Source organism: Lissotriton helveticus, chromosome 2_1 (assembly GCF_964261635.1).
Source record: "Lissotriton helveticus chromosome 2_1, aLisHel1.1, whole genome shotgun sequence".
Lineage (NCBI taxonomy): Eukaryota > Metazoa > Chordata > Amphibia > Caudata > Salamandridae > Lissotriton > Lissotriton helveticus.
This window is the reverse complement of record NC_136059.1, coordinates 535,632,197-535,650,646: the sequence shown is the minus strand read 5'-3', so window position 1 is coordinate 535,650,646 and position 18,450 is coordinate 535,632,197. Positions and strand designations below refer to the sequence as shown.

At 44.7% G+C, this 18,450-nt stretch overlaps 1 protein-coding gene across 1 annotated transcript in view; it reads right to left on the bottom strand.

Annotated features, from left to right (window-relative positions):
* The window catches only part of SLC30A5 (solute carrier family 30 member 5), a 311,396-nt gene that overhangs the window by 185,398 nt on the left and 107,548 nt on the right, over positions 1 to 18,450 (bottom strand). The window contains exon 9 of the mRNA XM_078675193.1: positions 8,951 to 9,239. Coding sequence (XP_078531319.1) covers positions 8,951 to 9,239 — 289 coding nt within the window. The remainder of the gene's footprint in view (positions 1 to 8,950; positions 9,240 to 18,450) is intronic.

Here is an 18,450-nt window from a genome sequence, read left to right as displayed (position 1 = left end):
GAGATTGGTCTATAACATCCTGGGTCTTTGTAATTGCCTTTTTTGTAAACTGGGATTATTATAGATTGCACCCACGTTGATGGGAGATCAGACTGCCAGAGAGGAACGTTGAATTTAACATATCGACAGGGACCCCATTGGGTCCTGGGGCTTTGCCACCCAGACTACTGGCCAGGGCCCTACCCACCTCTTCCAAGGTGATTTCCAGATCAATCCCGGTGCCATTACTTAGTGCACCATCATCAAGTTGCGGTGCAATACATCCTAAGGTACTTGGCGTGGCAAGCTGGGCAGAAACTAAAAGGAGTGCTTTTAATCATGTGGACATTCTTGGCTGTTGAAGTGATGGGAGTCGAGAGGGGGCACAGCTTTGAAGTGGAGAGGTTGTCGACCGTTAGAGTCAAAGCAACACCCGACGGTGGAGCCCGCTGAATAGTGGAATTGTTGGGACCAACAGGGGACGGTGCCGAAGGCCCCATGAGAACATGTGGCATTGAAGCAGAGCATCCCTATACACATTTGAACCAGACAGCGGAGAAAAACAATCTAACTATGGAGCCGAAGCCTGTGGGCATTATTCAGAATAGGTGTAGTCACCACACCTTGCGACTCGAAAAGACTTTGAACAAAAACAAGTAGCACGTGTTCCAGCCCAACACTAGATGGCAGGACTATGTTCAGCATGTGTATCTACAGCTACACATGCCATGAACATTACATCCATGGAGACTGCACTGCTCTTAGTTCTTGTCCTATATTACTGTACAACTAGTTGGGAATGCTTGCACATCACGCAGAAACAGAAAAAACTTTGTCAATGTATTATTATTTTTTTTACAAAAGACCCAAGAGCAAGCTTTTTCTATGTATGCAAATAGCCACTCTCTATCTGCGTGTCACAACTATCTAAGCACACTACATTATAAAACCAGTGGCAGCTGGTTGAGTGGCAAGCCAAATAAGAACTAATTGTACTAGAAAGAAGATTAAGTTTTTATTTCTTTGCTCTGTAGATCTTTTCCTTCCACTCTTTTCCAACTCATTGGGAACTTGATTTATTAGCCTCAAAAATGTTGGAAAGGGGACCCCGCAAATGTTAGTTCACGCTTTAATTATAAAAATCATGCACAACATCCTGGAAAGATGCAAACACTAAGTAATGCTTTCAAAATGTATATAATGTATCCCAGTAGCTTGTGTAAGGTCTCCTCAGAAATTAAAGAATTAGATCTTGGTTTCAAGAAAAAAAAAAAGAGTAATCAGAAGTGAAAAGTTAGAACATTGGGAATAAAAGAGGGTATTTACCGTAGGAAAAGCTAAATATGAAGTATTCTAAGGAAGTGCATGAAGTTTCCTAATCATCCCTCCTGAGGTAATAGGGACGAGAACAGATTGGGAGATATATCAGCGTAATTGAGATACTGCTGGGAATTGGATAAAAGCACAGAAGGGCTCTGAAGGAGAAACCCCGAGTGAACCATAGCCCCCCACAGAGGGCAGACCACATTAATAAAATATAAGTTGCCCACTTGCTTTTCTGACTTTCATGAAAACTAAACAGTACTTTTGCGGAATGGCTCACTGCACTGCAAGCGGACATGTCATTCAAAATGTTAAATATCTCAGGAATTGCAAGCAGGGCCGGACTGGCCGTAGCGGGCACCGGGCAATCCCCCGGTGGGCCGCACAGGCGGGGCCGGTTTTGGGCCGCTGGGGGCTGTGTTTGTTACAGGGCCGTTTTTGTAGCATAGCTGCAAAATCGGCCCTGTAACATAGGCCCAAAACCGGCCCTGGCAAAGAGCTCGGCGGCACCGCCAACCCCCCAGGGAAGGGGTCGGGGTTGGGGGCGGGGGGCGGCCGAGCACTTTGCCAGGGCCGGTTTTGGTTCCTAGTCCGGCCCTGATTGCAAGCTTTTGAGGTTCATGCAAGTGCAAATGAAGATTCAATTGCTGCATGAGCACAATACTAGAGGACATGGGTTCTATTGTGGAGAATATATCTGAGGAACTGAAGTACTTAAAAGACAAGTGCAATGACCTTCAAGACAGGTCAAGTGGGAAAATTTATGAATCCGAAATGCCAGCGAAAACGCAGCAAGTGAAAACAGAGGGCTTTTGTTGGACACTCTTTAAGTAAGTCCAGGAGGAACAAGATGATTTTGATTCAAATTGTACATGTCCATATAATATGGCTCTGAGACCGGTTCCTGGAGCCTGTATGAGCGAGATATTAGCGAAACTGACCCCATCAGTACTGAAGGATAGGAGCCGGAGGATGGCTCTTTGGAAAAACAATGTGGTGAGCAACAATGGTGCACTTTAACTGTCTCACGATCTCTCTCCAATAACACTGAAGAAGAGCAGAGTGCTGCCGGATGTCACTCCAGAATCAAGGAAAGGTCAGATAAAATACAGATGAGCTTTTTCCTTTTAAATGATACTCCAATATGAATCTAAGGTTCAAAAGATCGAAAAGCCAGTGGTGGGGAAAGAGAAACAAACTCTGCAGCCAAAGGCATACCTGGATCACCAAAATGCTCATGAGACCCCAAACCTAAACCAGAGGGAAGAAGGTTAGGAATAGCAAGAATTAGCCTTATGAGACTAACGGCTGACTAATTATGATGGTGATGAGGAACAGCTCCATTAAACAATAAGAGGAGTACACCCTGGAGGCACCACAATGCCTAAGTCAAAGAGATGGAGGTGCACAAGAGAAGGACAGATTCATCCTTTGTTAGAATAACCCTCACTCACCAACCTAGTTGGTGACATGCTTCATCATCGGGGTCCCAGCCGGATAGCCGAGTGTCATCTGGGTGTGCTGCGACACCCGACTACAGTGGAGCGGGTTGTTTTTGATTTTTTGTGAGAGTGAAAAAAGTGGATTAAAAGTTGGCCAGTTTAAAACTCTCAACAAAAGACTCTTTATTCTGGAGTAACTGGGCAACTATAAAAAATTAGTGGGATACCATGCCGGGTTAGGTCGGCTTGTGGTATCAGAAGTGTAGTGAAAAATACAAATGGTCAACATGTTTCAACCTCATGAATGACTATCAGCTTTTCGTCAGGACCAGTGGAGGTAACCCGGGCGGTATACACACGCTAAGGTGTACCCTACCCTTGGCTATTCAAGAACCCCACCTAGTACTCACAGTGGTGGTTAATGTTTCCTTTCCTGGATTCTAGAAAGGGAAATCTTGAAGCACTAAGGTCGCGTGCCTCATAGGTGCCGGGGTATGGAGGTTAGTTCCGACCACGATTTTGTGTGGAACTGGGAGTGGCTGTTCTGCCTATTCAGTGACCCTCAAACGGCGCCGTTTGAGAGTCACGGAATAGGCAGAACAGCCACTCCCGGTTCCACACGAAATCGTAGACCATTTTTATTTTTAACTTCACTTCTGATACCACAAGCCAACCTAATATGGCATGGTATCCCACAAATTTTTTATTGTTGCCCAGTTACTCCAGAATAGAGTCTTTTGTAGAGAGTTTTAAACTCGCCAACTTTTCATCCACTTTTTTCACTCACTCACCAAAAAATTAAAAACAACACGCTCCACTGTAGTCAGGTGTCGCAGCACACCCGATGGCACTCGGCTATCCGGGTGGGAACCCGATGATGAAGCATGTCACCAACTAGGTTGGTGAGTGAGGGGTCTTCTAACAAAGGATGAATCGGTCCATCTCTTGTGCACCTCCATCTCTTTGACGGAGGCATTGAGGTGCCTCCAGGGTGTACTCCTCCTATTGTTTAATTATATTGATTAAGGGGACTAAGAGTATTCCCTTGTAGAATACCCTTTCTCTCCCATTGTTTTTCCGGATAAGGAACAGCTAACAGAGACATGCCCATCTTTGACTTGATCTGACTCAACTAATGTATAGTAAACAAGGGAGAAGCCCAAAAAATGAAATAATTCCCACTTTGAAACATATTGAAAACTATTAAGAACTATCCTCTGCCACTTACACCCCCCCCCCCCCAACACGGTGCTAAATTGGCCGGTTCATGAATCCCCTGATGGCCAAAGTTTTCATACTGCTGAACCGCAACTGTATTTGATTACGGTTATATTTGGATCTTTGTGGGGTGGGGAGCTCACGAAATCTGACAACAGGTGCGTTTTCACTCCTATCCTGGATATTCCTTGCCATGGGGTTAATGATGGATCTTAAATGTTAAGTTTAAGGCTTTGACCAGTTGGTTGATGGGTTGGGCGAGAAAGGCAAACAGGATGGAGAACTTTTTTGAAAATGAAATACATCCACAATCTTGCAGATACAGGATATGGGGAAGGGAGTCTGGGCGAAGTCTCTTTTAGGGGATCCACTGACATCCTCACCATGCGGTGTACTTTTTAACATGGAGCACCAGGAGGCTATATTCCCCGGAAATATGCCATACAATATGTCAAGCTTTATCGCTTGATTCCCAGGATGTGATTTGTTTACAGGGAACACATCTCCTTTCTAAAAGTACCAAACTTTTGACACAAGCTATAACTGACCAAGATGCATGTTGGTGCTAAACTAAATCTTTTCGGAATAGCACTCAGATTTTCAATTTGCTATAGATGAAACTATGTAGGATTATATGGAAGGCCTCTTAGCCTTTCTAAGCTTGCCTTATCAACCCTCACTAATAAAGTCACTAGTTATGTGTTTTTGAAAGGGCTTATATATTTCATCCTTCACCATTCGTTTTGCAACAGAGGGTCCTTAACTGGTTAGGTCTCGCGACCGGTCAATGCGCATGCGCATTGAGCGGAAGCGAGACTATAGGGCTTTAACCAGACTTTACCTACACTGGCGATTTGCTGCTGTGCCCGTGCGCTTTTAGGTCAATGCGCAAGCGCATTGACCTAAAATGCGCGTGCACAGCAGCAAATCGCCAGCCATCTGTTCCCCAGCTTGGCGCCTCCGCTCCTGCTCTCTCCTGGCTGCTCCTCCCCTAATTATTCATGGCTGTACTTTCACTTTCATGGCCGGCATCCGAAAAGGGCAAGGTAGCGTGTGTGTGCGCGTGTTTCAAAGTATCCCCCCACCCCCTTCTTCCGGCTTATGCTTGTTTTGGTATAGCTTTTCGCCGTCCCTCGCTAATCCTCAGGCTTTGTTTAACATCCCCCCCAGCCCAACACAAATGCCTGCAAGTCGGGCTCCTACATAAGACCGTGCGTGTTTGTTTTAGTTGTGTTAGCCAACCTCCGGCAACTCCCTCGGCAATCCTCAGGCTTTGTTTAACGTCCCCCCCAGCCCAACACAAATGCCTGCAAGTCGGGCTCCTACATAAGACCGTGCGTGTTTGTTTTAGTTGTGTTAGCCAACCTCCGGCAACAGTGACTATAGCCGAATCTTTTAGGATGTTGGCATCTTGTTTTGTTTCTCGTGCTTTGGCATTTGAACGGCAGCTTGTTTTCCCTTATGTTTTTGTGGCAGCTAAGAACATTATGCTTCTCCTTTATATTTGAATATTTATTTGCGTCAGAAAAGGGCAAGCTAGCAAATGTGCACAGTTAAAAGCTTTTACCCCACCTTTTCCGTCCCGACAACGCCTGCTCCATCCATAAATAATTCCCTCCCCATCACTGCTTTAAACCCCCTTTGACTACTTGCAATTTATTGTCATCAGTGTTTCGAACTTACCAAACCCGGGTTCTGTTCCGAGTCTCTGTGCAGACACGTTCAGAGTCTGAGCTGTTTGATGTTTTCAGCCTAAAAAGATATTGTGCTTCTCCTTTATATTGAAATATTTATTTACGTGGGGAAAGGGCAAGATAGCATGTGTGTGTGTTTAAATGCTTATTCGCCATCTCCTCCCTCCTGTCTATGCTTGCTCCGTCCACAAATGACCCCATACCCCATCACTGCTTTAAATCCTCACTGGCCTTTGATGTCCTGCCATTCGTTATCATTAGTGTTTATAACTGCTCGCCCCTGGGAATGTGCTCCACTCCAATCTCTGCAAAGACACTTCACTGAGTCTGAGCTGTTTGATGTTTTAAGCCTCACTCGGCCTGCATCTCGAGCACCAGCTGTGGACACGGAAAAGGCTTCATGTTGAAGATCCTAACAGTGCTTATTTCCAAGGGAGTGGGTAGCGCTACAAAGGAGTCCCAATGCGTGTTCACAGTGCTGGCATAACTATTTTATAACAACGTGCACCTCCTTCGGCAGATGGTGCCCTTTTGTGGTGCAGTGAATCCCAGTGGCATAGACCACACACCACTTGTTACTGCGTCAGATTCCCGGGGCATCCCCCATGCACATTAATTTTACAGGGTGAGCGATGCCAGGGCCTCTCCAGTGCTATTCCAGAGGTGCCCGGTTGTGCCCTGGCATTTGTTTGCAAGCCGCGGACCTCCAATTCTGGTGTACGCTGCTTACCCGACATTTCTTTATCCTGCCCGTCTTTCATATCCTGCCATATTTTTCCTTTTTTACATTACCTTCCCCTGCTCCCATTATTCTCCCTTCATTAATTCCTTATTGTCTTGCACACTCTCCAGCCCCCTCTGCCCTTACCAATCCCGCATCTCTTTCATCTCTCTTTGCACCTCGCCATGACACTTCTCTCCCACCTACTCCATCTTCAATGACATCACTTCATTTCAAGAACCTTGTTGCTATAGGATCCTCTATATGCGTTCAGTATACAGGCTCCCATAGAGTTCAATGGGAGTTCCTAGTCCCCAGCCCTAAACCATGGTCCTAAACCGTTAAAACCGTCCACCTTCCTTTCCTAGCGAGTTGTTACTTAGTAGTAAGTGTCAAGAGGACCAACGGAGAGTAGCTGGAAAAAAGGGAACAAGCATTGGCATAGCCAATAGGTCTCGCTTTTGGGACTGTATAAGTACTTAGTTATGCAGCACAATATCCTTGGTGCAACGACATTAACTGTTGAATGGTTAAACACTTATAAGGTCCCAAAGGCGAGACCTATTGGCTCTGCCAATGCTTGTTTTTACATTCTTAACATGCATGCATTTTGAGGCAATAAACAGCTGTTCTTTGAGGCCACTGGCCCTTTAAACTCTCTTCCTTATCGTGATTACGTCTATATGCCTTGCAATGCACTGCAGGCGAAGTCAGTGCAACCACCACATACCACATTTTTTCCAGGCTACCTATGTGCTTCGGACTCGGACATAATTTCTGACAAAACACATGTCGCCTTTACACTTGGAGGGGTCAATCATGCTACTCGCTTTATTCTCTCCATTGCAAACCTCTGAGGAGAAAAGCAGGATGCACCAGTTGGGCTCCAGGACAGCCCTCAGCTTTTATATTGATGAGACTAAGGGGTACTGAGTGGATGAAGGTTCACGACTGTTAAGACGTCTAGGAATTTATGTTATTCAGATGGATCATCTTCGTACAAAAATGTGATTTGTCTGGGCCAAAAAGATGATGCAGGGCTCACTATACCAGACGTAAGGCCACTACTACAACCTTATTAGCAAGGCATTTTTGCGACTTTCAGAAGGAATTACTGCCTTGATAATTAAGAACGCCCAGGGAGAGCTATTCTGACCACTTATACCAGGAAATTCTGCAAGGCTGAGTCCACTTCACAGACGCTCCACCTTTTAGAGGGGTAATGCTTTGATACTACTTACATTCAGTCATGTTCATTCTAGTGAATGCGTTATCTAACTGCAGACTTCTCTGTGCCTGCTCTCCTCCCTGTTCTGTGAAGTTAACTTCTAGGGGGTAAAAAGATTCCATGTTAGATTCTGCACACTGACAGTTCCAAATTGTTTCCGATCCTTCATATCAAAAGAAACAGAATGCTTTATTGTAAACTGACATCAGAGTGCAGGGGTGGCGCCTATATACAGCTCTGCACCGTCAATTATAGAGGTAGGATAAGACTGCTGCAAAAGTCTGATGGCTCATCGATGTCGGAGAGCACAAGATGGAAAGCTTTAATATCCATTCTGGTATCTTGTGGAATTCAAAAGGTGAAGCTTCTGCAGTTAGATAGAAGTAGCCATGAAGAGCATTGCAGAAGTTACATTTGACTGACATTTGTTTGACTGTTTGTTGATCATCAACAACTGCCAAACAGGTGAGCACGATTTAGTTGAAAAATATGTCCCCTCAATTCAGACATGTTTGGTCTAGGAGACTATGGTCATATATAGCCATGGAAATGCATACTTTCGATATAAGAAATGCGAGTAGCATGGGAATCTTTGGGAATGATTATATGGACATGTACAATTTGAATATCAAAATCATATTTTTAATAGACCACATGCAAAGTAGTATGCCATCATTACTTTATACCTTATCCAAGAACACACTAAGAATTGACTTTGTACCCTGATCTCTGACACCTTAAAGAGGCCACATGGTGACGTGAACAGGGTTTAGTCTAAAGTACATGTTCGCACCATTATTCGAGATGTACCTCCCAGAGGATTTAACAACAAGTAGAACGCTGTAATTTCTATCCTTGGAGGAGCTGGGGATGCTGTGGGGGAAGGGGATCCAGCTGCATTTCAATTCTGTTCAATGTCAACATTAGCGTAGGGCACCTACATATAACGGTAGTTGGATTCTGTCGAAGAACTGTTACCACTCAATAATGTGTTACTGGGCAATAAAAGAACCCTCGCATCTCTTCCATAACAGGAGAACAGACGTGGTAATGTTCCAGTTTTAACTGTCATGACATACACCCATGAGTAAAACAATTGAGAAAAAAGGGTATGGGTTATCTTTGCACAACGTATAAATACAAACTATTGGAAATTCCTAGGAGTTAATGTACTAACAGTTAGATACGATCAAGTGAGGCCTTTCACTTGGAGAAAGTGAAGATGACATCTACTGACAAAACATATGTGAATTAAAGACAAATATAGTCCATTTTGTGGAGTTTATCCATAAATTACAAGCAGAAATTAACATGCATGATCTTGCAAAAAGAGAAAAATGCTTACAAAAAATGAAGAAAATCGCACTCACTACCACGCCTCCAGATAAAACATGCTCAGTGGCCTCCTGGTGCGCTGGCTTGTTCATTGCACGCAGTTGATCTGTTAATGGGTGGGTCCAAAAGTTTCCAAGGAGGAGTGCACTAGTGAAAATAAGAAACGATCCATATCGGGCACATTTGGAAGCTTCCATCTTGACAGAGCATATTGACTCTACGTAGAAGTCCAAGATCATCACTGAGAAAATCACAGTTGTAAAGGGCATGATTAGGGCAGACCAGGATTCCACTTTACTCTAGAGGATGAACAGAAATAAGATGTGTCAAAATTGATAAAGTTGTTAATATATATAAGTAAGCAGAGATACCGGCGACACAGGAAATCATATGCGTTATGATGCATTGCACACAATATGAAACTGCATCATATGTATATGTATTTCTTACATGCTGCAAGTGTTGAAGGCCATCAATTACCCTCTCCATTCAAAATGAGAATTAGGGCTTTCCACTTGGAGCCATACCTGCGGCATAGATAATTAACAATTATTGACCTCTTGAGAAGAGGTCAATAATGATTAATACCAGATACCCGTTCTCCATAAAGCTAAGCAGTCTTTAACTTGGTAATTCTATACTACGTGAATACTTCAATCAATCACTCAATCAAAATTACTTTAATAATTCTAAGTAGACCATAAAAGTATAAAAACATTAATACAAAGCATCAGTTAATCCTAAATCCCCGTGTGACAGTGTAAAATAGGCGTGACATCAAATGGCAATAAAACACAATAATGAATAATCAATAAAAGCATAGAGAGCCATACAGGCTGATACAGAAAGATTATTAAAATGTTACATAAGAACAGTGGCCTTCTGCTTTATAACACGTTGGATGCAGACAGCCGTTAAAAAACAGAACTTTGTTGCTTGCCAGGCTTGGCCCATTTGGTACAACGGAAAATTAATAACATTTGTTGTAAAAAAAAAAAAACAGAACTTTATGGAGGGCCATGTTGGCAAATAGATAAAGACCACTCTACAGTAACGTGTATTAGACTCTTTTGAGAAGGTAACAAATAGCGTTTTCTCAATAGTGACTAAAATTTGCAGAGGAACATGAAATGTAGTGTGCTTTATGCTGAGTGGTCATCATATGGGCACACAGATAAGTTGGGGAAATAGGATCCCTGTATGGGAAAGGCAGCCAGAAAGTGCACAGTGCATAATCTAAGTCTGACTAGCAGTAATTTGCGAGGCTGACTGCACATCCAAATTAAAAATGGTTCTGTAATAGTGCTTGTGCAAATCCCCATATACGCCTGAAACATTGGCTTGTCTGCAGCCCTCCGCATTCTGGTCTCCAGGCATCCATCTAGAAAAGAATTCTTCAGGGTAGTAAGGGAACTAGCTGACGCACTACAGGGAGAGTTAAAAGGTCCTCCCGTCCCATGCCATGGTAGGTGTTTCGAATATACCTTATCCAGGGGATACTCAGTCAGTGTTCAACACTCAGTCCATCATCCCCTTTGGTTTTGCTTTGTTCGCCCGAAGTTGGCAGGGTATGCCCAGACGTGGGTCCCTTGCACACTTTGCCACTGGATTCAAGCTACCCTGGCTGATGTCGGCTGATTAGCCAGAGACCGGTTCCAGGATGCTTGTTTCCGGTCCAGGGAAGACATGGCTTGGCAGTTCGGGCTGGACTGTTCCCATGAGACACAGGGTCAGACAGATTTGCATATGGCCATGTGCGAACTGGGGTGGCGGAGTGAGCTAAAGAGTGATGATGGATTAAACCCAGATTAGTTGACTGGGGTGAGTGCTTGTATTGTCAACGCTCCGTCCATCATTTCCTTTGGGTTTTCCCCATTTTCTTATTAGCTAAAGGAGCAGTTGGTTATTAATGGAGTGCACGGATCAGAGTAGCTGATACTGCCTTCGGCCTGGTGGTCGGCTATCAAATATATATATATTTAAGAACCACTATGTAATACAATATGTTGTAAAGGTTTTCACATTGCAAAGGAATGCATAGTATAGAGAAAGAAAATGGTAGAATTAGATCTCCTTAGCATTTGTGGTATTAGAAGAAGCATAGTGATTCTTAGGCCATTCCTCTTCCACTATTGGGGCCTTCAAGGCAGGGCAGAGGCTAGAAACAGAAATAAGCTTTCCAGACATCTTGCTTGTTGAGGCAAAATGCTTCTTGATTCTTAACATTTATAGAATTCTAAGGAATTGGCTATTGACATTTTCATGAATCTAAGGGACACAGTGGAAGTGAATTGGTAACAGATAGGCAAATGTCCAATACAAATACCTCACACAATTGTGCCTTAAGGAGAAATAAGAAATTAATTATAAAGGGCAAATCCATGATTTGGAAGTTGTGCAGGTAATATATCTGTTTAATAAGTGAGGTTACCTATATATTAAATATCACTCTATTTATGTCCTAATACATTACAGTACTTGGAATTGTATTAATTTCTTCAGCTCAAGGTGGCAATTACAAAATGTAGCCATCTAGAAATTGTTGAAGCCTAGTAACCACAGACCTTTTTAAAATACCTGTGACAACTGTTTTTTTTTACCTTCAAAAAGGATGACATCACGTTATTGCCATCTTGAAGCTCTCTCCATTCAAGAATTAATCATTAGCAAAATCAAATATGTCTGGCCTGTGCAACCTATTGCCTTCATCACAGCTTGTTTTTCCCTCCCAGAATGCTCCTGGAAATGTGAACATATTCATGCTAGACATCTTTGAATATTTTCAGAAGCCCCATTCAAAGATGGCCGCAACGCACAAATGCATATCAGCGGCGGCCTATTTTGAATGCGATTTGTTAAAAATAAACAAGATACATTGAAAAAAGTCGGCAACGCTTCTTTATGCATGTTAAGGTGGGCAGAGGGTGAGACACTCAAGCACGACCTGCAACGTCCCCCAAGTTAAACAGCAGTCGCTCTTCAGAGGCGGTGAGTGGGGGAGCGGAAAACATCCACCAGCGATCCCAATGGGGGTTTATAGGACCCGCTAGCGCCCAAATTAATCCCCTACAATAAACTTTGCCAATACTTCTATGCCGGGATCCACTGAGCCTGACTCCAAAATGGCACTGGCCTAGGTTTTTCCACTGGAGAGGTGGGATGTCCCATAGGACGAGGGGGTACCGATATTTTAACCGGATTAACATCACAGCTGTGTAAAGGAACCTCAGAACTTGAGCCAAGCCTTTGGAAGCCGGCTTCTCACTGCTGTTTAGGCCGTAGGGAGTGCCCAAGCCTGCCTGACCCTAAGATGGCGCCTAATGCTGAATTAATTCAAGCCCAGCAAATTGACAAGCCCCTTCTCCAAGGGGAAGATATCAGCTTCAGGTCAGCAGGAGAGATGAGTAGTTATGGACGATGGCCATGCCACACAGAGGGTATAAATACGATAGCATGTGGAATGGTCATCAACTCGTCCTCGTGCATTTCCCCCACCCTCCACCCCTATCCGGCTCACCATTCTGGACATTGAATCTGTGAACTTGCCATTGACAGCGGAGACCTAGCACTTTGACCGATTCCCGATGGAGCTACCTTGATAGCTACAGAGGAGATGGTCTGTGGACTTCCCCTTCAGCCGTTAACCTACCCAGGACATTGGGAAGACATTTTCCTTCGTCTCCCCGCCGTATCTCCCTCCTCGTTTCCCTTTTACCCTTACCCCCCTTACCCTTCCTTGTACCATTAATCTCGTCTTATATGCTATTTAAATGTTTTGAGCAACCAATGTAACCTGTAACTGATGCAACTGATGTAACCTAGAGACCTAGCTATCTGACCAGTGCCCGATGGAGCTACCTTGAGAGCTAAAGGGGAGACTGGCTGTGGATTCCCTCCTCGGCTGTCACCTACCCAGTCGGTCATTGGCCAGACTTTCCCTTCGTCTCTCATACCATCTACCCCCTCTTCCTCTCCCTCTCCCCCTATCCGCTCTATTTGTCCCCCCTTCTCACTCTTTAATGTGTTGCATATATTTAACTATACCCCCTCATCCTTCTAAGCTCCATTTATTTTGTCTTCTACTCTCTTGAAATGTTTTTCTAGTAACTGATGTAAAGTGTAACTGATGTAATTTTGTAATTTCTTTGGAACCTTATGTAAAGCGCTCTGATATCTCCGGGTCTAGCCAGCGCTATATAAAACTCTCAAAATAAATAAATAAAATAAAGAAATCTTTGAATTGTTTAAAAAAAAATTAAGATAGGTACCTGACAATAGTTAAAGTGTGAGGGAGTTGCGGGTGCAATGGAGACAGGTGGCTGTTGGGTAGGAGTAAAGTGGGATGTTGATAAAGAAAAGAGAATGAGGGAGGGACAACAGGTAGAGATGGAGGGAAATAGCACTTTATATGCAAAACTACTCAAAGGATAGTTTACACTCTCTTTTGCCCTCTCTCACTTCACCGTGCACTGTCTCTCCTGCCTACTCTAGCTGTAAATACTTGGTCTCTCCAGTTTGTTCTCTCACCACTGTTTTCTGTACTAACTGCACTTGGTTTGCCCTCTTCCTCCTTCCTACAGTGTTGTCTGCTTTTCTCTTGTATTTTTTGGTTTCTCCTACACTAACTCAATTCAATTCAATTCAAAATAGTCTTTATTCGATATTTTTCAATCATGAAAGACATTTTACAATTAAAAAAATGGTTGTTTTTGATACCCCACCCACTGTCCCTCAAAAGAACAGGATCCACAATGAATTATTTCATCATACAAAAAAATAAAAATAAAAATATACAATAAAAGTAAAATAAATAACACCCTAACTCATCCTATTTACATTTTTACATATTCATAAGTTAAGCCTATTTTAAAAAGACATTTATAAAAGCAGGTTTAAAAACGAATTCATCAATACCAAAATACAAATTAACAGTTACTAGTGCAAAGTACATAGTTGATCACTAATTAGAATAAAGTGCGGATTTAAATAGCAGCAGACAAATGGCTATCCCATAATTACTCCAGACTCATTTTGCGTGACCGAATAATCCATATCCAGTGCAAAAATTTCGACATGGCTATGACGACAGGCTGAGATGTATTAGTTCTTAAAACCCTAACAGCCTCATTTGCAGTTCTTAAGCCTAGCTGGGCACAGATCGGTTTTAGCCATGACCGTCTGGGGACACTATATTCGGGGCAAGCAAATAACACATGTCCAATATTTTCATTTTGATCAGAGCAGAAAGGGCACCTTGAGGTTTGGCTCTTATGCCATTTCTCGGTTAGGGCATTTAAAGGTAAAGTCCCCACCCTCAATTGGTGGTACCTTTTCCGGTCTCCTGGTACAGTAATCCAGTCCCAGTAAAGTTCTAGGGCCGGTGCATGCTTAAGTTCTAGAAAATCGTTAGTAAAAGATCGATCGATACGGTTTCTAAAACACTTTGTCTCAATCATGCTCCAGTATAAATCTCGAAGTGCCTTTTTTGGTGGAAATGCATTGTTTACCGGATCGTCCCACAATTGGGATAATCCCATCGCCCTATATATACTTCTTACATCTCTCAACCAGACTATTTTACAACCTTTATCCAGGGTTCGAATCTCTAAAAAACCTTGGGCATACTGAGAGAGTTCTGGGGTTACCCAAAGCCTTCTCCAGTAGGCTACAGATCTGTATCTAGCCATATCCTCAAAGCTATGGAATCCCAGATCATATTTTAAGGGTATCAAGGGTAACCCAGTAATGTTACGGAGGAATCTATTCTGTGCTACCGTCAGTTTTGTAAGATTACTGGGCCCCCAGAGTTCAGCTCCATATAGAACTGCCGCCCCTACCTTGGCATTATAAATTTTTAAAACCGGTCTGATTGGTTTAGTCTGAGATGTAAAAAATTCCTTAGTAAGGGCTCCGGTTAATTGAGCATGTCTTGTCGCTAGCTCATTAGTATGTTGTTTCCAATCTAAATTATAGGACAAGTTAATTCCAAGGTACTTGAAAACCTGGGTCTGTTCAAGCTGAACCCCGTCCATAGTGACCTTCCCTCTAATGTGTCGCCGTTTATGCAAAACCATAAATTTTGTTTTACTTGTATTAATTACAAGACCATGATCTGCACAGAATGATTCAAAAACTCCAATGGCCCTATGAAGTCCCTGTTGTGTCTTAGATATCAGCAGGGTATCATCCGCAAACATCAACAGGGGGATCAGTCTACCTGCCAGCTTAGGGGCATCTGTTGGTTGGTGTTCGAAGTATCTGATCACCCTGTTGATGTATAGCGAGAAAAGCGTTGGAGCGAGCACGCATCCTTGGCGTACTCCCTTCGCAATAGGGAATTTATCAGTGACGCTGCCCTGTTGGTTCCATCGCACTTGTGCAAAATTATTTTCGTGCATTCTCATTAATAAGGACAGAATTTCATTGGGGATACCCTGATTATGGAGAGTATTCCACAACTTGTGGCGGGGGACCAGATCAAAAGCCGATTTTAAATCGACGAAGGCAGCAAAAAGCATCCCCCCCCCCCCCCCAAGTAAAACTACACGCCAGTAGATTAAAACAAATCTAAACACTTGATCTATGGTACTTGTATGGCTACGAAAGCCTGCCTGCAGGGGTGACAGTATGTCCTGTTCATCTATCCACCCATGGATTCGCTGGAGTAAGAGTCTTGCCAGAACTTTCTGTATACATGCGATCAGGCTAATGGGCCTATAGTTGCCTGGATCCGAGCATGCCCCCTTTTTAGGTTTTGCCTGGCGAAAAGATGCGCTCTGCGCATCTTTTTCGCGCAGGCGAAAACCTAATGAGAACTGTAGTGTGGGTTTGGGTCGGCCCTCGTCATTCATTGGCTGGCTCCATAAATGGAGCCTAGCCATTGGACGAGGGGCCTGTCCGTCAATGCCGGACCAGATTCGGGGGCGTTCCCGAGATTCTTTGGCTTTTGCCAACGTCACGCGACGTCAGCCGAAAGCCGGGAACGCCCCCGAATCTGGTCCGCCATTGAAGGCACCCGGAAGAAGTCCAGGTGAGTGCTTGCTTTGTTTTTTTGCTTTTTACCGCTGCCTCGGCTCCCGTTCCCGCCCCCCTACCGCTGCCTCGCTCTCTGTGTCTCCCCGGCCCCGTTCCCGCCCCCCTACCGTCTTCCCGCCCCCCTCCCGCTGCTTCTCACTCCAACAACCGCGAGGATCAGAGCACTGCTGTCTATTGTGCGGCTGCCCCCGGCAGGTGACAGCGGACCCCCAGCTGGGCTCTCAACCCACCCCCTTCGCCGGGATCTTTCAGGCATAGCCCACGCCCCCCATCACACACACATCCCCGTCCCTGCCAGCCAGGCCGTGGCAGGGCGCCTCGGCTTTATAGCGCCTATCAGTGCTTTGTATTTGTGTGATAGCGCTTTTACCTACAGCCCCCACCCCCGGCGACATACCTCCGTCCTCCCCGCATCCAGAGCCCTCGCCCCGCTGCCTGGGTCCTCCGCGCTCTGAGCCCGCCGGTCACTCGTGGAGCAGGCTGCAGATGCGGCAGAGAGGTTAACTCTTGCCGTTCCGCGGCGCAGACAATGCTCCAGCCTGAAACAGCTGAGCTCTGGCCAAGGCTGGATGGCGGGGGAGGGGGAAACCATGGATACACCGATATCAAGGTGGTGTCGGGGGCACGCGGGTGAACAGGACGGGCTGGGGCTACCATATGCCATCGTCTGCACAGAGAAATGTCAAGTCCTAATTAAAACATAGTGTTGCATGCTACCTTATGCTACAATAAATACTGTACATATTTGCATCACGAGTGCTGTGCTCCTTGGGGTCTCTCCTGCCTCTCCCTCTGAGCACAGGACACTTCGCCACAAAAAATAAAATACACGTGCAGATCGCGTGACCGGGAGCAATCGTCCACCGCGACGTGAGCACTGCACACACCGCCATGTGTGCTCTGGTGCACGCACTGACTCCATCTCGTCCATAATCATTAAAATAACATGCAACCCGTGTGAACGGGAGCAGTCACCCGTTCTGTGAGCGATCTACACGTTAGCATGTGTGCTCCGGTGCATGCACCAAGCAGGCTCGTCCATAAGCAGTAAAATAATGCACATCCCTTGTTCACAGCTCTATGAGCGCCGTACCGCCACCATGTGTGATCTTGTGCACGCCCTGAGTCCACCCCGCCCATGAACAGTAAAATTGCGTGCAGCCCCTATGAATGGGATGGAAACTAGGAATACCCTAACCTTTTCTTACTGCCCTTCTTCTGTACTGCCTCCTTCCCTTCTGTTTCTTCATCAACCATATGATTCTCCACTCGCCTGTCTCTTCCCCCAACATTCGGTTTTTCCTATACCCTTCTCTCCCCATACCCTTCTGTCTCCTCCATGCCCATCGGTCACTTTCCTTGCCCATCTGTTTCTTCCCAGCCTTTCTGTCTTTAATACGGCTCCTGTTTCTACCTTTCCCATCCTTCACTCCACTTGCCCTTCTGCTTTTCCCCTTGCCCTTCTGTTTCTCCCCTTGCCCTTCTGCTTTTCCCCCTGCCGTCCTGTCTTTCTGTCTTTACCCGTGTTTGGTCTGTACTCCTGCCCTGCTGTTTCTGCCCTGCCTTCCTGTCTTTCCTGTGCTTCCGTCTCTACCTCTGCCTCCGTCTCTTCTGCCTCCGTCTCTACCTCTGCCTTTCTGTTTCTCCTCGACATTTGTATCTTTACCCATGCTTCTCTTTCACCCCTGCACTTTTGTCAGTTCCCCTCCAATTCTGTTTCTCTCCGGGCCTTAGTCTTTACCCATGCGTCTGTCTCCACCCCTGCCCTTTTGTTACCACGCCCTTCTGCTTTAGTCATGCCGGTCTATCACTCCCCTGACCCCCTGTCCAGGGCACAAGTCCTAACCAAGCATTTGCAATGCAATAGGTCTTGAATTTACACAAGTTTAAGCTATTGGCATTGTAAATCACAATGCCTTCTATTTATGTTTTAAAAACGAAAACAAAAATAAAAGGCATTGTCGTATGCAATGTCAATAGCTCAAACTCTCATAAATCCGAGACCTATTGCATTGCAAATGCTTGTTTTCATGGTTTCCTGCTTATGCCTGTGTTCACCTTTGGCGCTCGTAGCTGCTTACATTTTAATGCAGCATTTATCCCATGTTCTGCATGCCCACCCTGCGTCGCTGTTTCTTCTTTTTGAAACTTTCATAACAGTGCTGGTCTGCCAGGTTTCCGTGGAGCGCTTCCCTATCCCTCACCCTTCCTGCCTCGTTACAATACCACTGTGCAGCTGCTGCTGTCAATCTCACGACTATCTTGAAGATATGCCATTTCAAGTAAATAAAGTAGTAGAAACAAAATGTGTACACTGTAAAATCGTAACGAAAGCAAACAATGCGCGCTGTTTATGTACAAAACAGATGCATCCACTTGCAGTATGTAGCGAAATCAAATTAATATTTAACCATTAGCAATACCATTAGTATACGATGTGCTCAAAGAATCGAAGACTTTCACATAGCTTAAAAA